General features: G+C 35.8%; 2 protein-coding genes across 2 annotated transcripts; one reads left to right on the forward strand and one right to left on the reverse strand.

Moving 5' to 3' along the window:
• Positions 1-1,771: 1,771 nt before the first annotated feature.
• Positions 1,772-8,503, reverse strand: LOC107002992. The gene is made up of 3 exons (XM_015201215.2): positions 5,156-8,503; positions 2,727-3,037; positions 1,772-2,489 (listed from the first exon to the last, which is right to left on the reverse strand). The coding sequence occupies exons 1-3, from the start codon at positions 7,972-7,974 to the stop codon at positions 2,122-2,124; spliced, it is 3,498 nt and encodes a 1,165-aa protein (XP_015056701.1). The 5' UTR covers positions 7,975-8,503; the 3' UTR covers positions 1,772-2,121.
• Positions 8,504-9,320: 817 nt separating this feature from the next.
• Positions 9,321-20,496, forward strand: LOC107004903 (protein GLUTELIN PRECURSOR ACCUMULATION 3). Its single transcript, XM_015203307.2, has 16 exons — positions 9,321-9,475; positions 9,571-9,668; positions 12,143-12,281; positions 12,366-12,394; positions 13,040-13,136; positions 13,217-13,272; positions 13,365-13,472; positions 14,311-14,367; positions 14,879-14,970; positions 15,816-15,900; positions 16,248-16,400; positions 16,906-16,991; positions 17,672-17,839; positions 17,922-18,034; positions 19,354-19,444; positions 20,097-20,496. Exons 1-16 carry the CDS (start codon positions 9,414-9,416, stop codon positions 20,166-20,168), a joined length of 1,506 nt encoding a protein of 501 aa, XP_015058793.1. The 5' UTR covers positions 9,321-9,413; the 3' UTR covers positions 20,169-20,496.
• Positions 20,497-20,584: the final 88 nt, after the last annotated feature.

Raw genomic sequence — 20,584 nt, forward strand, 5'->3', positions numbered from 1 at the left:
TCCCAAATTTCACATTAATAGGAAAGTTGAATACCACATATTTTGACAAATCCGCAACATGATATACATAGATAACGTAAACTATTTGAACATACATCAATTTGAAAGTATCTCAATCTTTAAAAATTAGCTTATCAATAAAGAAATAAATTAAATAAAAAATAAGATTAAAAGAGAAGTAAATATAATTGTCAACAAACAAGATATCAAGCAGAATCATGCATGAATAATCATTAACTAAAGCTACTAAAATCTCAATACGAAGAACGAGTTACTCCATCAATAACCATCAATTTTTTGTACGTGTCTCTAAAATTTACATTAATAAAAGAAGTAAAATAATGTTTATTATGATAATTCGTAAGATGATACAATATGAATTAGAAAAAATGATATTCTTAGAAAAAATGAAATTCTACACAATGAAATTCATCTCATCAATATAATTGAGAAATTTAAATTTAAAATTTAAATTAAAAAAATAACATTAGAATAGAAATTAACACAAGAATAAAACAATATACGAGAACATGGCAAAATACAATATACAAATATAAGATTCCAAATAAATTCAAGAATTTCTTAAAATAATAAACCAGTTGAAAAATAGTCATTATCATGAAAGTAAGATACAAAATATCATTATCAAAATCTTATATAATATTATTATTTTCAAATAAAATAAAATAGTACCTGAAAATTTTGAAATAATCTCATCAAAAGAAAGTAATTGGTGAACAAAAAATATTCCTCCATTAGTTAGAGATTTATAGGAATTATGAAAGGTGACAATAATTTTACCTCTACAATTGATTTTGAGAGAGGAAAGACTATTAATGTCATAACTCATAAAGAGAAGATGAAAAGTTAGAATAATTTGTATAAGAAGACTTAATGAAATAATCATATCCAGACACGTGGGGAGAGGGAGGGATATTTTTTCCCTAGTCAATTTAATATAATTTAATTTAAGCATAGTAATTATAGATAGAGAATAAAATACTAACTAAACTATTTAGACATTTAAAATCTCAAAAAAAAAAGAGAAAAAATAAATATGAATGGATATATATATAGAGAGATTATTTATTTATTTATTTATTATTTTATACATATAAATTATAGAGAATAGATATTATTAATTAGATATTTTAATTAGGAATTAACCTAAGGAAGTGTAAAGGTCATCAACATTTTAATTAAAATGATACAATTTAATATTTAAATTAAATAATCAAATGATTTATAACATTTTAATTTATAGTAGGGGTAAAATCGTAATTCAACTTTCAATTTTTTTTGTTCATGCTTTTAGTAATATATGATATGATATGATAAACACAACTTTCATTCAACTTACTGATATTGCATTTCTTTTTTCCTTCTGTGACTGGTTTCAACCAATTCTTTTTTAAGCTTAGTTTCTATATTTATTTGAAAACAAATTGAATCAACTTTCTTGCTTTGGATATTGATGAAATCAGCCTCGATTATGAAATAAGGTGTGTTTGGTACGAAGGAAAATGGTTTCTACAAAAAATATTATCTCAAAAGCATTTATACATAATCAGTAAAAGCACTACAATAAGTGTGGGATGCCTCCTACAGATAATGTTCTCCAAAACAGAAAATTTAAGAACACTTTCCACAGTACCAAAACAAACCCTTACTCTCTACTTTGCTGTCATACTATGGTGAATATAGAAGACACTTTTTTTCAAGATTGTTTATAGATGTTAAATCAACATAAGCACAGAAAATAGAGAAAGCATAAGCAAAAAGAAGCTTGGCCTTTAACCCATAAATGTTATGTGCTTGATTTGCACCAAAGTTTTACAAAAGGCAATCTACAGCACTAATGTAGCAAAAGAACAGCCAATAATGAAGCAAAAAAGAGAGGTACCATAAGCTATCTTATAGGTTTTTAAAGTTTGATACAAAGCTATTGATATGAATTGAGTTCTACCCAATCACAATCCTTCAGTTTTCTTTGTACCTTCCTTTCATCCTACTATATCTACATTACTTTCTCTCTTTTTCCCTTTCTGTGATTCAATTTCTATGTTCTGAAAAGATGATGGCTGGTGGGGTTCTCTCCAGCTGCGATGAAAACTAAAATCCTTAATCTTTCCCAACGGATTTGACAGGAGCATCTACAAAATCATGAATCTCCTTTTTGCTCTTGATTAAACTTCTCCTCTTGGTGTCGATATCAACTTTATCCAAGTCTTCAGCTATTCCCATGTAACCATAGAGTGAAATTTCCTCAGCTTTACCTCCCTTCACATTTCTTTTGTCGATGCCTTTTCCTTTGGTTGAAGTTATTACTCTAAAGTCTTTCCTTCCACGCTCTTCTTCCATGAAGTAGGTATGAAGCTTTTCTGCATCCTGAATGCCAGGAATAGTGCCCAAGAACTTCACCAGTAATATACTGCCATTACCAGGCTTCCCCATACAAACCTTCATTCTACCACCACTAAAACCTTTACCTGCCATTGAAGATTACAGAGGAAAAAGGAATAATGTCATCAATTACAACGAGACAAAGAGGTAAGCGCACTAAGAAAACAAATGAAGGAAACTTTCTATCTGCGGGATATATTTATGAATTGCTACTGACAGTTGGATGGAAGCAGGGCAGGTCATCCTTCTCCTCATAATAACATCCCCCACCCAAGAACAGAACTCAAAACCAGATAAACAAAAAAGTTGTACAACACACGCACCTCTTAGAAACTTCTCAACAGCTTCAGTAGTCGTAACTTTTTGCCCATCTAGGCCAGTTACCAATCCAGAGCAGTTATGTATAATAACCACTGGTGGCCAGAGAATAAGATCTTCTTTCTGGGCTAAAGCATTAGGGGCAGGAACAGACACCGGTAACCATAGTTTGCCATCAGGGGGTGCATCACTGTTCCACCCCATTAGGACACATATTGCCTTGTGAAGACCCAAGTGTTTCGCTTTCAACCACACCTTTTGCGACATATAACAATGTACTGCCAAGGATCGAGTATCTTTGAATTCTTTCAATTGACTGAAAAAGTAAAATTTGTTAGCAGTTGTTAAGGTAAAACAAATTCATGGCCAAATGTTCGAGACATAAATTTAGATGACAAGTTGAGCCATAAAAAACTGTCCATGTGAAGAACAGAAAGTGAAATCACCAACCTACCCCAGCACAAGAAGGAAATATTCAAAGTCAAGAGGACAACAGGTTATCAAGCATCTTTAGCTTGACTAGGTGTACCAACATTACCAAGTCAAACTGAGATGGGAGTCATATTGAGGACTCCAGGCATGTTATAACCAACACAAGTTCAGCTTCAAATAACGATCTCCTCAGAGGCCTATATTTATATCCAGCACTTTGTTTACTCTATTGCTATTTCCTACGATGTTTGTATTTCTTTTCCTTCATTGTACCTTGGCGGCACAGTATCTCCATAACCTTGTCCTTTTATCTGACCAGACTACCCTGCAAATAGATGTTTTCTACTTTCTAATCAGGTTTCCAGGAGAATTAACTAATTTCCTGCCAACCATTTCGAGCACTACTAAATTTTTCTAAGTAGAGGCTCTTGATCACTAAGAGCCAAATCCTTAATGAACCTTCATGTAACCCTGTTCAGTTCAACGAAAATCAAGAGAGGAAGGCAGGCTTTCAGGAATTCGATATTGAGTTCCTTATCAAAAAGAATTTGATACTAAATTGACCAATGCATAGAAATGGGTTGAAGCAACTACGATTTAATCATCCTCATATGACTTGCAGAAAATATGTAACAATGTTATAGTTCTGCTGGAACATTTCCAGAATTCATCTTCTAAAACAACATCCTATAAATTTTTCATAACAAGAACTCAATAATTGACAAGCACAACATGAATATTTCCTATTCTGGATCCATGTCATAAGTATCAATGTTATTAGTGTTTCCATTTAACAGTAATCCAAATAAGTTACAAAAAGATATCAAAACAATTAGGAGAATCAAAATAAACTTGTGGCACATATTATTCTTGAACAACCTAAATGACCATATACAGTTGTATTCTTGATGAGAGAGTGAATGCCACACAATGGTTCAACTACAACTTGTGGTGGCAAAAGGGCGGGTTGGGCTGAATTTGGGTGAGTTGAAAACGGGTCTACATATAATAGGCCAACATATAATAGGTAATAATTCAACCAGCCCGTGTTTCATATGGGTAAAAGTGGGTTGGGTAAAAGACATTTTCACCCATAGTTACCCATAATTTCATGAGTAAATAGTACTTTGCTTTAGAATTCAACATCCGGAAAATACTTTAATTTTTTTAGATAAGAAATGTTAAGAATATCTTATTCAGTTTTATTGTATCATAAATTCATTAAAGAAAATCCTATAACTTTTCAATAAGATGAAATAATTTTAGGAGTAAAACGTGCTTAACATTGTTCAAAATGTTGTCAAGCAGCCGATCTTAGTTTCGTGGATTTTCTTTTCTTTGAAGAACACTTACAGTAATATCAGATACTTTTTCATTTGAAATTTCAGTCTCATCAATAAAACTACCAGCTCCTGCAATATATGCACATAGCAAAAGGAAACAACAGTATTCAAAACAAACGTAATTTGGAGCTTTGATCTTGTACAAAGCAAGTGAATTATATAAGCAAATATGCATCATATTGTGATCAAACAAAAAGAAATAAACATGTGATCCAACAGTGATGCCAACCATGCCCATTAATTACAAATAAACATGTGATCCAACAGTGATGCCAACCATGCCCATTAATTAATAAAAATTAAGTTCTCTATTTCGAGAAACAAATATTGATATCCGTGAGTATTACTATGAACTATTAGAGCTTACCAACTAATAATTTTCTTTTAGTGATGAATAGACAAAAAATAGCACCAACCCACTAAAAAATGGGTGGCTTGGGCTGGTTACCAAAATATGGGCTCATTTGAGGCACTAACCACAACCATACTTGAATCGGCATGCATTACTATGTCAGATAAGCAACTATAAGCTAGTCAAAGAATAGGAAGTCCAAAAGAAATTCAGAAAATGTGATATTTTGAAGCATCCAAGTGGCAGCGGATAATAAGTAACTAACATGTTATATGGTTAACATTCAAACACAAGTAAGGAGACGGACCTATTGGCACAAACAATGCAGAATAATCCACCAGCCCTTCCTTGCTCCTTGTATCTTTTCTGAGTTGCAACACTCTCATTCAACTTTTTGGTATAAGATAGGGAGAAATTATGTACCAATTGCGTAAATTCAATTGAGTCTTCAGGCAACTCAGGTTTTGCACAAGCTACCTGATCCTTTAATTCTTTAACCACATGGTCAGATGCTTCTGTTTGTTTGTCATCTTTGTCTCTTATCCAAACATTTTTTGTAAGATGATGTTTCTGGTTACATTGAACTGCATACTGTCTAAGTGAACTGGGATTCTCATACACCTTTTGCTTTTTACCAGAAATATACGGTCTAATAAGGTGCCTTTTCCCCTGATTTATTGAACCATGATATGACAATAAACCATCAGTAGCAGCAACTCTACCGTTAAGGTCTCTGCTGTATGCCCTATCTGCCTTTCGAAACCACTTATCATCCTCAAAGTTCTCCGGAGACGGTAAGCAGCTAGCATCTTGATCATCCCACACCTCGTTCCTATAATCTATATCTTGAGTTCTGCTAATGTTATTCTTCCTTTCACTGAACACAATCTGTCCAGAGCTGTGCCCCATCATTTCTTCATCTAAAATGTACTTCCTCTTCTCTGACCTTATTGGATGACCATCGCATCCAATTACACCCGATTCAATCTTCTTTGGTCGAACCCCATCTCCAAGCATTTCCATTTCATGTTCCAGACGGGATGATCTCCTCCACCTCTCAGCATAGAAATTAGAGTGTTCGTCCTTGCTGCTATGGTAATCCAGTCGCCTTAGAGGAATCTCTTCATGACAGGGAACATCCGAATTTTCTATATCTGATTCTCTTACATTTTGTGTATCAACATTAGTATCATCAAAATCCAAATAAAACTGACCTTCGGTTGATCTCGCTAATGATCTGCCATCAAATAAGCTCATTGAATCTGGTTGTTTGTTCAAAGAATGGTGATCCCATGAACTACTTTTGATGACTCTTTGAGGGAACTCATTGCCACTAATATTCTCCCTAAGGGGTTCCAAAAGGATTTGTGCCCGAGCATGCCTTTTGTCAAGTACTGCCTGTTCAAACAAAGTAGTCCTTTCATATGAATGACCATAATCACTAGTATCGCTTGGTCTCCCTCTAGGATATACATGATTCATATTGTCACCCCTAGGAGAACTAACTTTATCAGACTGGTAGCTTGTCAATCCCTTATAGCCAGCTGCATAATCTTCCAGGGTATTATAACTGTGATTTTCCTCATATTCATTGAGATATAACGGTTGTCTAAGCTTTGTGGAAATCCTTGAATGAATATCCCCAAGCAAATGCATATCATCTTGAATCATTGGGGCATAATTCATCCTAGAGGTTCCAGAGGATGTGGCCAAACATTCCTTATACTGAGAGGGGAGAGCAAGATCCTTAGACTGCAACGCTGACTCCATGTAGCATGAAACATCTTTGGGATGAAACCTAGTTCTTTCCTCTCTTTCAAGCATTTCAATTGCCGACAATTTATCTAGAAGGAAAGGATGAGGGTAGCGAGAAATCTCATCCCTAAGCCTAATCTCTTGGGGTTGCACGTGAGCTGATAAAGGACCCCTTGCAGTCTCGACATACTTTGTGGCAGATTGAGAATCAAAGGACAGCCTATGAGCTCCTCGACTTAACCCATCTTCCAAACCCAACTGTTTATGTCTGTCCAACTCATAATGATGCACACCACCTCTCTCTATATTCACATTATGGCCCTGAACACTTCTAGCACTGTCATATTCTATATCATAATCCACACCAGTGCGGCGTGCAGCTTCATATCTGTTCTCATAATCAAATAACTCATATCTTCTACTCTCTTCCTCATCCCTACTCAAAGAAGCCTGATAATAATGTTGAGGCTTTTCATGCACTTGGTGATAAACAGGTGGCAATTTCAACTGAGGCTGCACTATATCACCTCTATAACTAAACTCTTCATCTCTCACTATTAACCCACTCCTCCTCCTCTGGGCTTCTCTTATATTACCTCTACCATTAAACTCTTCATCTCTCACCATTAACCCACTCCTCCTCAACGTGGGTTCCCTTATATCACCTCTGTCACCAAATTCTTCATCTCTCACCATTAACCCACTCCTCCTCAACTGGGGTTCCCTTGTATCACCTCTATCATTAAACTCTTCATCTCTCACCATTAACCCACTCCTCCTCAACAAGGGTTCCCTTATATCACCTCTGTCACTGAATTCTTCATCTCTCATCATTAACCCACTCCTCCTCAACTGGGGCTCCCTTATGTCACCTCTATCATTAAATTCTTCATCTCTCACCATTAACCCACCGCTCCTCAACCGGGGTTCCCTTATAACACCTCGATCACTAAAATGTTGATCTCTATCCATCACCTCCCTGCTCAACTGGCGTTCCCTTATGGCACCTCTATCACTAAAATGTTGATCTCTACCCATCACCTCCCTACTCAACTGGGGTTCCCTCATATCACCTCTATCACTTAAACATTGATTTCTATCCATCACCTCCCTCCTTAACTGGGGTTCCCTTATATCCCTTCTATCACAAAAATCTTGATCCCCATCCATCACCTCCCTTCTCTGCCAACTAACACGACGAGGCCCTTCCTCTCTCACAGAACTCAAACTCCTCTGCCTACATGAATAAATTTCCATTACCCCACTATCACGTATAAAGCAACGATCATAATCCAAATCAACTCCATTCACTCCTAATCTCTCAGCCCTATAACCTCGCACTGCATTAACATCAGGCTCCACCAGCCTCATTTCTCCTCCTCCTTTTCCTTCAGTACTACCCTAAACAACTCATCACTCAAAATGCTCTCAGTTAGTACATCACAATACCACAATTACAAAAACAAAACACATCTATAGAATCAAACATTTAACCACCCAAATCTCAAAATATATAAAATTTACCTAACATCAGCATTTTCCTTTCGTTTCTTTCCCTTTTTTTTTCAAACTTAATCACTGGAAATAGAAACTTACTACTACTACTGCAAAACCTACGTAGTTGTTATCGTTATCTCTATATACTAAAAGATGTTTGTTTATTCAAAGCCCTAAAACCCTACTACCATTTTTCGTTGGCTTTCTTACTACTTCATGCACGTATGAAGAGGAAGAACAAAATTGTGAACCGCCATTAACGATGTAGTTGAGTTGTGTGCACCAAAACTAGAAATGCAGAGAATTTGTTCAGAGGATTTGATTAGAAACTCTCAATGCTGTAGAATTTGGGAACATTCTCAATTTGTGCCTCTCAAAATGGAAATGCTATTCATTTTTCATTTTTCGCATTAAATTTATGTACATTTAAAAAAAAATGAATCTTTTTATGTTTTACTGAGTAAATTTAACTTATTTTTCACATTAAATTTATGTAATCGTGATATGTAAATTGAATGGTGTGAATATGTATACGTAATCTAATAACATTTTGTTTGGATGGTTGTTACTTATTGTTTCATGACGTATAGCATTACATTATTGTATTATATTGTATTGTTTAATGAATATAATATTTTAAATATATTGTATTGATTTTTATTGTTACAGTATCGTACATCAATAAATGATAAATATGAGAGCTAATAGTAACTTCATCAACGCACATATTCATGGAGCAAAATATAGTGGCGAACATCCTAAGCAAGGATGGCACAATTCGTAAAGTGCGTTTTTAAAAAAAAATTTACGTACATAAAAGTCTACACAAATTACAAGAAAAAAAAACAAATTTAACTTTCTAGTCAACCAGTTAACTTAAATAATGGAAGTAGCACAATCCTACAAAAGAAAAAGAAAATTGGTTCATAATTTACGCTAATCGTAAAACTTCAACAACTCAATGACTTTATAAAAAAAGATACTAAAAATAACTATAGAATGCAAGAATCTATCGCCACGATCATATAATCTAAAATACAATAATAATTTTAATGTAATTTTATTAGATTATCAATTTTATCGTTACTCAAAATCTTATAATCAAACCATAACCAACAAAAAAATTAGCGAAATCATTTAAAAAACCGTCAAATCCAATAATTCAATATTACACTCCCGGAATCGAATTGGCAAGTCAAAGTCGGATCCGGGTTCGGATCAAAAGAAAAAAGTCGGATTCGGATCCCGTAGGGGAACATTTTCAGCTCATATGATTTCAGGTGATTGAAGTTCTCGAAAAAAGAGAAGCGAAAATGCATTACTGGGTTCGAGCATCTCCGGCAGATTTCGCCGGAGCAATTCCACAACCTCGAAGGTATAATGAGATTTTTTTAGTTCAATTTGTTTTCGTTTGTGTCTGGATTGTTTGGATTTGAAGCTAAATTGGTTAATTTTGTTACAATTTATCAGTGGACACACTGCTGTTAACATTGGGAAATCGAAAGTTGTGGTGTTCGGAGGATTAATTGATAAGAAGTTCCTTAGTGACATCACTGTGTATGATATTGGTATGTGATTCTCTGCTAAACAACTACTGTTTAATAAGTACTTCTCTCCTTACTTGAGTCAAACTTTGTGCGCAACACCTTGATTATTTCCTCGAGGTACCTGCCAGCTCCTGGTTGCAATAGGTTGCTAGTAACACTAGGATAGATAAGAAGAAATCACCTAATGTGTTTTTGTTTTTGCTTGGATTTGAATGTGAGACCTCATGGTTCTCGATCCACTTCATTGACTACATACTTTGTAGTTTAAGTATGCCATTTTGAGCAATGGTTGAGTTTCATATTTGTTGGGAGTCTTTTCAGTTTTGACTAACATTTGTATTTCAGTATTGAAATAAATGGCATTTAGAGGGTCCTATAGTTTGCTTTCTTTAAAATTTGCATTTCGCTGTCCTAGTAAGAGTGAGATTTCGGAAACCTTTTTTGATGAGGTAAGTAGTTTAATTGACTGCATCAGTGCATAGAGTACAAAAGAGAATGTGTTAGCTCCAATATATTAAAGACTATGCTAGGACCAGGGAGCTAACAAAATCCAAAAGATTATCAGTTGTATTTACAGTCGGATAGATTGCAACAAGCCACCAACTATATAGACACAAAAGACAGCAGGTAACATTTAATTCTCTATTTATTTGAGTCAAACTTGGTATTTTGAGAGTATTTTAAACATGTCATTTTGAGCAAAGTTGCGTTCTGTATTTGTTGGGAATCTTTTCTGTTTGATTAATATTTGTATGTCAGTTGGAATGAGCAACATTTAGAGAACCTATAGTTAGTTTTCCTTAAGAAAATTTGCATCTCAGTGTTGGAGTATGTGTGAGATTTCATGTATGAGGTTCCAGACTTAGTAGGGGTCCTTAGTTGTAGCATTGGCTTATTCCCCACCACTTATGTAGGTCTGCCACTGGGACCAAAGCTCAAATCAAATGGAATCTGGAATGCTATCATTGAGAAATTAGTGAAGAGACTTGCCGATTGGCAAATACAGTACTTATCCATGAGTGGTAGACTGACAGTGATCAATAGTGTACTGAACAATTAGCCAACCCTCTTCCCAATACGTAATTCAATCCTTAAGCTTGAAAAATTTAGAAGGTAAATCCTGTGGGAAGAAAACAACAAGAAACGCAAATTTCATTTGGTGATGGAACAAAGGTACTCAACCTAAATCACAAGGTGGCTTAGGTATAAGGAGCCTTAAGCTCCACAACAAAAGCATGTTAATTCAAATGGCTATGGAGATTTGGGCGAGTGTAACTTGGCTAATGGGAAGAGGTCATCACTGCCAAGTAAAGGCTCAGAACAACTGGTTCACCAAAAAGGGTTTCATCAGGCCACGACACTAGCCTATGGAGCATATCGCTAGGCTCTAGCTACAGGAATTGATTCTTTCCGAATATCTCTTACAAGGTTGGGAATGGAGCTCATGTGAAGTTTTGGTAAAAAAAATGGATGGGAAAACAAATAACTGAATGACTTTGTACACTAGCTATGATGCCTGCAATCAGGATTTCACTAGCTGAAAACAAGGAGAGAAATGCATGGAACCTCACCTTTAGAAGGAACCTTCAAGACTGGAGTATACTGACCTTATAGAGTTATAGACCTTATAGCTTCAATTCAAGGTAGCAGCATAACAGAATCATAGCTAGACAGAATGGGTCTATAAACAGTGCAAGATGGCAACAACCTCCTATGTTCTCAAGGAATTATTGATAACAGGACTTGGAAGCACACGTGGAGGAGTAACTCCATATGACAGTGATTTTCTCTGCCTGGACAGTTTTAAGAGATGCTTCCTTGACTCAAGATTACTTTGACAGATGGAACAGTCCGTTGGTCAATTGATGCTACCAGTGCAAAACCTGGAATATTCCAGTAACCTATTTCTTCACTGCACATTGACAATAGAATTGTGGAATCTCTTCATTTCCATTTTTGGATTATGCTGGGTGCAACTTTAGTCACCCAGTCTCGAAGCAGGTTAAGTAGATCTTCAAGTTCCAATATTGTACAGAAATTTCAGAACCCTTAGTTAGTTTGACTGGAGACTTGTATATAGTGAATTAGTGTGAGATCTAGAGAATGTCTAATTAGTTTGATTAGAGACTTGCTTGTTATGTTAGAATAGTGTGAAAAACTTGGAGAACCTTTAGTTAGTTTGGCTAGAGATATGTATTCCAGTGTAAGAATAACTTTACGTTTTACAGAACCTATAGTTTTACACTTTTACTGGACCACTAATATTTCTTTCTAAGATAAACTATCAGTACTCCAACAAAATGAGTGGAACGGAGCGGAACAGACATGTAGAATCTTCAATGGCCAATTCCAGCCAGTGTGGGATAGTGGCCTCTTTGATAGATATTTCCTCTGGTGACATTGCCAAATTCAGCTTCTGAACCAGCTTTTTTCTGTGCATTGGATCATGGTCAGTTGTTTTGATATTCTAAATATAAATGTCTTCAATATTTCAGAAAACAAATTGTGGTTTCAGCCAGAGTGCACGGGCAGTGGTTCTGATGGCCAAGTTGGTCCTAGCCCACGAGCATTCCATGTTGCTGTCACAATTGACTGTCATATGTTCATCTTTGGTGGAAGATCTGGCGGTAGAAGGCATGCAAATGCTATGTAATTTGTATGTTATATATTATTGTGGCTTTTCAATGCCTTAAACTGGATATCTTTCCTCTTTTTCAGGTTGGGTGATTTTTGGGTCCTGGATACTGGTAAAGTTTTCTTTCTACCATGGTTATGTAAAGAAAAATGCATGATTATTTTTTGTTTCCTCTTTTCACCATCAGATGTTTTGATAAGTCAAACTAATCTCACTGATAGCTCACCAATCACTAAACTGTGCAGGTTTACATCAAATCCCCAAAATAAGCTTCTAACTATCTATATACTATTAGAGAACTCTTCTGCCCTAAAAAATACTAATGATTTGAAAGGAGTTAAGTCATACATAGATCTTCAATCCCTTCAGAAGAATTCCTTTTCCTTGAAATCAGCCAAAAGACCCATTTAATATAGACACGTCCACAGCTCCGTCTTCCTAGTGTCCGTCTTCCTTGACCTCTGGTCTACCAAAGTTTCCTCCACAGCTTTCAGTAGTGTCTGTGTGGTATCAAACACAGATTATGCTAGCTGCATAACCCTGAGTAGAGCTGCAATGAAGCAGTATACATTCCACAGCCTCACAAATTACCGTTTGGTTTGTATAAATAACACGAACTAGCTATTCCAGACGACTCGTACTCCTCGAGTAATCCATAGTTAGTATTTCGTTCCAGGTCATACACCATGTGAAAATAGTATTTTTCTCCCTCTCATCAGACTTCCAACTTGATTTTTTATATCTTCTGTGGTGCTAGATATATGGCAATGGTCAGAGCTGACAAGTTTTGGTGACTTACCTTCTGCAAGGGATTTTGCAGCTGCTTCAGCCATTGGAAAGAGTAAAATTGTAATGTAAGATTTCGTCTTGCTTTTGGAGGTGCTTTTATTTCCTATCAGTCTTTCATTATTGTTTGGACTTTACTTGTATACAGGTTTGGTGGCTGGGATGGTAAAAAGTGGTTGTCGGACGTCTATATCTTGGACACAAGTACTGTCTTTGATAGTAATTCTAGGCTTCCACTCTCCTTTTTTCTTGTCGGAAAACAATTTATCCTTAACAGTTAAAATTCTTTTGAGCAGTGACTCTTGAATGGAGGGAGCTAGCTGTTTTGGGAACTGTACCTCCGCCTAGATGTGGCCATACTGCTACTATGGTTGAGAAAAGATTGCTTGTCTATGGTGGTAGAGGTAAATATGGATGACAATCATGATTATTGTCTTGGAAATATCATGTTCCTCTCTGTAACTTGCTATTCAACTATTTTCTTACGTTGTAAAGGGTTTATGCTGCTTTGAAGATCTTGATGTCTAGTACTTATTATATTGAGCAAAAGATTAATTTGACAAAGGGTTTTGTTGAAAGGATAAGACGAAGGTAATCTAACTAAAGCTGGATGAAAATTTTGTATCTGAAGTTCAACCCTTCACCTTTTCCTGCAGAAGCACCTCTGTCTTATCGAACACACCATGTACAAACTAATTATGTAGGTATGAAGCTCTTAAAATGTATTTGAAGTAAATGATTCATTGCTCAGAGGAGTGGTCTAGAAAGATCATAGAGATAGACAGGAATATCTATACAGGCTACCAAGGCGTGATAGGTCTCAGTAACTTGATATCTCTCTCTCTCTCCCTCCTGGTGATACTTCATGATAAGATCACGTATCACCATCTTCTTTACAATTTCCTAGGACACTTTCTGAGTCATAAAAAAGATGGCATATCTCTAGGCTCTAGCATGGTCCTCTTGTAATGATGACATAAAAGCACCCACACTCTGCTTTCAAATATTTCTTTCCTTTTGACAAACATCCTTACTTAACTGTTCAGTTATTTGTATTTGAAGGTATGTTTTTCACAATTACATATGTTAGTAATGTTTTTTTCTATTTTACCCTCCTTTTGTAGGCCAAGGTAGCATTGATATCTTTAATTGGTTGTACAGTACTTTCATCTATATGTGTTCAGTTACTTGATTACCTTTCTGAATATTTGAGCTGACGTATTTAACTTTAATTTTGGGTAGGAGGAGGAGGGCCAATCATGGCCGACTTATGGGCTTTGAAGGGCCTTATTGAAGAAGGTACATATACTTTTGCCTTGAATCTTCAGTTCTTATCTGTAGGCTTCTTTTTTGATCAGTGATGTTCCCTTTCTCTCAAAATTATCATCAGTTTTGTAAGAGAATGTGATTTACCTGCATCATGCTGCTTCGTGGAAAATGGTATGGCATGTTACACATTTTCTGTTAATAGAGTTCATGTGGTTGTGCTTATCCAGCCTTTCAGAAATAGGAACAAATTTTTCCAGAAAATATGAATTTAGCTACCATTGACGAAATACATTAGTTAGTACAACTTAATTTCTACTTCATTTACTGCTATCGGATAGACATCCTTTTGACATACGCACACACACACATATTTATATACAATGTATGCACATGGCATTTTGTTCCCTATCTCTCCCGTGGTTAGTTTAACATGTTTTTGTCTTTCCACTTCCTTCCTTTCTTGACTTCTCCCTTGAAGATTCTATGACTATTCTGTTTTAGCACTTAACTATATCAATATTTCTGATTTTCTGGAAGGAAGAGAATGAAAGCCCTGGCTGGACCCAACTGAAGATTCCAGGTCAAGCTCCTACAGCGCGTTGTGGACATACAGTTACATCTGGAGGCCTCCATGTAAGTCCATTTCATGGTAAAAACAACGTTATACAAAATCTGTACAATTTAATAGTTGATATAGGGACATAAGAATGAGTTAGCACTGTTCTTGGGGTGTTGATGCTTATCTGCTGCGATGTGTTTTACATCTAACATCATTTATCTTGTCAAATGCCTTGAAAATTTGTTTGCAGTGGAGACATACTTGGCACCTTTCTGATGTGCGCAATTATTACTGATATACCTCGAGGTTTCTTGGGGAGTACAATTTCAATAGCATATAATACCTCCTTGAGGATAGGATCCCAAGTTTTCATTTAACCCACTCTGTCATCTGGTAGTAGAAATATTGGAGCCGAATTTTTGTGGTTGATTCTTTATTGCCACTTTGAGGAGTACTAAAAGAATATTGGTGGTAAATAATAATAATTTTCTGTAACTACTACCCCATACACTCTCTTGTTACTTCCTTCTGAATTAAAATTCAGAGTTGTTTGTGCATATTGATGCATATAAAATTGAGTTGTATGTACATATCTCTTCACCTAAGGGGGCGTAAGTCTTGCATGCAAGTTCGGGTAAGCCCAAACTAGAAAATACAAAGTTGTCTATATCAGCAAACAATCGTCGTAAATTTTTAAATTCTAGATGAACTTCCCCAGGTTGACTTAAATCTCTATATAATCTCTGTTGCATTAGAGTGTACAGTATGGTTATTTAATGATTATTACAATTCCACTTTATATGTTATTGGTTATGTAATAATCTCCACTTTCCACTTGCTTAGCCACTTAAACCTTTTCCTCCTTCCAGCAACTACAAAATATTTTAGAGAAGCATACTGACCTACACTTTCTCTGCAGCTCCTGTTATTTGGAGGTCATGGAACTGGTGGTTGGTTGAGTCGATATGATGTTTACTACAATGATTGTGTTGTTTTAGACAGGGGTAAGCATGGTTGATCATACTTTCTACAATTGCTATTCCACTCCATATACTGATATAAGCTTTGCAACTAGTAATACGTCATAGCTTTGGGTTCTCTTCTCATGGTGGAGCTTATTTTACATTTTCATTCCATCATAATCTTGATTTACATTAATATATTTCTACAGGTTGTACAGACAAAAGTATTCTGGCAACCTTGAAGATTTAACCAGATTAAGAAATCTCTTCCAATTTATTGGTCTAGGTTTTATTTAAGATGGAGGCACATAGTTAAAAGGCCTAAAAGTCATTCATGATTTTATTTATAGTTGACAAGAGTATTTTGTACTAACTTTTTCTGTTTCCAGTGTCTGTACAGTGGAAACGCCTACCAACTACTAATGAACCGCCAGTTGCACGAGCATACCACTCAATGACCTCAGTTGGGTCACGATATTTGCTGTTTGGAGGGTTCGATGGAAAATCAACTTATGGTGATCTGTGGTGGTTAGTTCCAGAAGGTATTGAATCCCATTCAAGTGCATCGATTTGCCTAATCTCTCATTGTAAAGTGGAGTTCTTCTTTTTCCAATGTGATTACTCCCTTAACATACTTCTGTTCTCCATGCATTTTTCCCCCTGTTGTTTATGTATTACCTGTGTGATTATATGCTGTTGAACTGTAATTCTGTTAGATCATTTGGAAATTGATACAGAAGCTTGAATTTATCTTCTCAACTTCCAAACTTTCCTTAGAATTTGCATATAGCCCAGTTTGAGTTGGTCAGTAGTAATGTATTTTATGTCAGGAATATAGCTTCCATTTAAGCAACTGTCACCCGTTTAAATGGTCCAAAAGTTGTGCAGCTTAACAATGTTACACAATTTGACAACAGATAGTGCTAGCTCTGAGCTAATGCATGTCTTGGAGAAGTGAAGAAAGTTCTTTTGTCTTAGAGTTGTGTACGCAACATTTTCATTCTTTTAATTGACCTATTGTGCGTTTATTTTTTTCTGAATCTTTAGATGATCCAATTGCTAAGCGCGTAACGGCTTCTCCTCCCAAGGCAATCCATGAAAACCAGGATGCTTCAATGACAAGTATGGAGAAGGTATAGTCCCTTCATTTTCCATTACTGCCCTCTCACTTCAGGATTAGTTTTGGATAAGACATTTCTTCTCAACGGTGTATTCTTTCTTTCGTAATTAAGAACATTTACTCGTTTTATCAAAGAATGAGATGTCAAACAATGTTCCTGGAGTGAAGCAATGACAGTACGACCCTTTATGGGAAGTGTTACAAAGTCAAGATAGTTGTTTATGGTATAATAAAGATATCCACATATAGAGGATGACAAATCCAACCTTATTCATCTGGGGAGGAGTATCAACAGATACTGGTCAATTTGATTTTGCACGGAACTAATCTGATGACCTCAAAGTTGTGGGACCTCAGCTATGACCACTTTCAAAGCTTCATGCCGTTTTCTCTAACTAAGTGATTGCCAGACGATACCATCTACATGCATGCATGTGTGTGCATTTTCTAAATAATAATTTCTGTTGATTTCCTCGAGTATGTTTATGCATGTCATAGAGAGAGAGAGGGGATGATTTTGTGGGTGGCAGTAGTTGAGGGTGCCAATTTTATCATGTCTGTATCTGTCAACCTAGTAGTCCTCTTTATTCTGATTATGCTTTGATAAATATTCAGATGAGTGTGTTGATACTGCATGTATGACAGATAATGCATCTACTGATTTTACTCTTTCTTACTATTGAATATTGATAGGAGAGGCAAATGCAAGAAAATGCCGTATCAGAGTTGCAGAAAAGGATAGGAATTTCAGTATCCATCTCCGATTCCAATGTGAAGAAAATTGTAGATGAGTTGGAAGATACAGAATTATTAGAATTGGCATCTAAATTCATTGGAGAGGGAGCTCTCAGTAATAAGGAGGTTATAGTTCTTTGCTCAGTATATGTTATGCCATAAGAGAATGCTTTGCGATTTCTAACCTAGAATTGTTTGATCACTGAAGGCTGTACAAGCACTTCGCGACCACTGGTCAAAGTCCTCACCGAAGTCTATTCAATTAAAAGAGCTTAGCCCATTACTCCGTGACTACAAGCGCAGTGTTACCCGCATTAAAGAGTGAGATCACTGTTTTTTACATTTTTGTGTTGTATTGATATCTGATTAAGTTCTGGTTTTCTTATGAATGTAAGAACTTACATTTGGAAAAGATGATCAAGTTGGGACAACTTTTGTGAATGGAGAAGTAATGGTAAATTTCACTAGTGAAGTGTAAGTATAAAGGCTATCGCACTGTTGGAATATAATAGTTAATCCATTCTGACTTGTTGTAGACATACTTTTCTTTTTAGTATGTCCTAAAGAGAATGTCTTTTTCTTTATCAAGTGTATGTAGCTATTCTATTTCTGTCTCTCCACACAACCCACATTAACACAAGTGGGACCACATTTCATTCCCTATGTCTTCTCCTCCTTCTCCCGCTCTTCCAATCAACTCTTCCACAGTTTTTGGCATTGCCCAAGAAGTAACAAACCACCTAAACATATCCCACCATAACCTCATGGTAAGACCACAATGAAGAAGAAGATGAACCACGTCCTTGTCCACCTCCTTGCACATATAATACTAGCCCAGTCAAACACCGTACATAAATTAGAACCATAAGTAGTATTTTAGCACCAGACTGAGATGTTTCATCCGTGCATTAAGTGTTGAAAAAATAAACTTGATTCATCTCAAGTACATGAATTTTACTTAGTTCATGTATAGGAAATTAACGAGGATGCACATATGATTTTGTTCATGAAATAGTGAAGATTAAAAAACCTAGGATTAAATTTTTAAACAAGTATAGACTAGGGACATGCTAGAAGAGTTTTATAAATACTACCTAGGTATTATAGCTATTTTATGTAAGCAGGTTGATGTAGTAAAAAAATATTTCATCACTGTCTTAAAAGAGAATGGCAGAGATTGAGAATTATTCTCCTCTCCGAGATTTCTACAACAAGAACTCATGATTACCCCAAGTTATGATAGACTTGTGTGGTAGCAAGTATTTTTATTATGATCTTTTGAAGTTTTCATGTGTTCTACTGATGTGAGACTAAACATTGTGGCATTATACTACGGATTCTTTTGGATATGATGATGAAATTTTAGAATCTCCTTTCAACCAGTATGACTAAGTGTAGACACTGACTTTATCGATGTTTGTCAGGACTCAGGAGTAAGTTATTCATTGCTTTCAAATAAAATATGTCATACTTGCTATCAAATCTATTTATGTTCTTTGTGAATGTACAACCAGACACGTTTGAAGGAAGTAGGAACAAATCTTCTCCAGAAAAGGAAAGAAAAAAGAAAATGGAGGGGCAGGGAGTACCTCAGCCGAAATGTGGTTCAACATCTTATAACTTTTGATCATTTGATGTAGGGAAAATTTTGGAGCATTCTTGCAATCAATGAATCCTGGATCTCTGGGGAAAGAGACTTATAGATTCCATCATATTAAGAATGTTAGTCAGGTATGAGTTCTTCAAGGTTCAATTTGTTAGTCTTGATGTTATTTACATCTGAATACTTGGTTGCTTCACTCCTTTATCATCTCTCATGTCCGTTGATCAAGTGCCCTCTGTGCTTAATATTCTGATTTGTTGAGGGTTGACCCTAGCTAGCTTCAGCACATTCAAAAGAACTTTGCTCTTTTTTACTCTTCTTAAGGCTTTACTGATTTCGTTATTGTGGTTCATTACCAAGAAGAACTAATCTTCAAATGCTTACTTTTGTACGCTATTCTCATTTGGGACTTGACACTCCCCCACATGCCCATGTTTGAAACTGGAGAGCGAATAACATAATGCAGGGGTCCAACACGCTGTGAAACACGAACAAGAATTGTTGGGTCTGGGTTTGATACCATGTGAAGACCACAATACATTCACTCAACTAATGTGAGACTTGACAATCCCAAACAAGTTGAAGTCAGATAGATGAATCCCGAGTGACTACGTTTTTCCATTTAAATCATAAAATGCCATCATAACCTACAAGACATTATGCATATGCTTATATCTATGATCTCTTTGTTGCTAGCTCTTCACTTTTATCACCTTTCTGTTTTTGTATTAATGACTCTTGATGTCATTTGCTCCATTGATCGTCTTCCGTGATCTGCAGTTGCGTATGGATGATATCCCACATCTGCTGGCTGAGTACAGACAGCTCCTCCTGGATTTAGGATCAAGCTAAAAACATCAAGTTCTATATGGTATATTTCATCGCGAGCTTATCTTTGAGATTAATTGTACTGCTCTTTGTCAATCCTTATGAATGAACTAAGACATGCAAAATCTTGAATTTACTCCATAAACTTCCTAGCTCTCTGGCAGATTGTAAAAGCTTTTTCCTATATCGACTTTTATACCTCTGCTGTTTTTATTTGCGACAACGACAATATAGTAACGAATATACGCCATCCTTCATATAGTTTAGAATCCATACATTGCATTAAGTTTTTCTCCCTCAATTTCTGTAGTTTCATGTATTTCGATTATATAAGTTTATTATAGTTAATGTTCTTTTTTCTAGAATGCTTTGTCCTGTAGTATTTTGGAGTGACTTCTTTACTTACGATATTTGATTTTTCTTGAGCCTAGGGTTCTCCT

Source organism: Solanum pennellii, chromosome 11, assembly GCF_001406875.1.
Source record: "Solanum pennellii chromosome 11, SPENNV200".
NCBI classification, from domain to species: domain Eukaryota; kingdom Viridiplantae; phylum Streptophyta; class Magnoliopsida; order Solanales; family Solanaceae; genus Solanum; species Solanum pennellii.

Coding starts and splice junctions, on each gene's coding strand:
- LOC107002992 (XM_015201215.2), bottom strand. CDS start 7,974: ATGAGGCTGGTGGAGCCTGATGTTAATGCAGTGCGAGGTTATAGGGCT. Junction 3,038..5,155: donor TGCATTGTTTGTGCCAATAG/GTCCGTCTCCTT, acceptor TTACTTTTTCAG/TCAATTGAAAGAATTCAAAG. Junction 2,490..2,726: donor TGTTGAGAAGTTTCTAAGAG/GTGCGTGTGTTG, acceptor CTTCAATGGCAG/GTAAAGGTTTTAGTGGTGGT.
- LOC107004903 (XM_015203307.2), top strand. CDS start 9,414: ATGCATTACTGGGTTCGAGCATCTCCGGCAGATTTCGCCGGAGCAATT. Junction 13,473..14,310: donor GCTTGTCTATGGTGGTAGAG/GTAAATATGGAT, acceptor AATTTTGGGTAG/GAGGAGGAGGGCCAATCATG. Junction 19,445..20,096: donor ATATTAAGAATGTTAGTCAG/GTATGAGTTCTT, acceptor CGTGATCTGCAG/TTGCGTATGGATGATATCCC.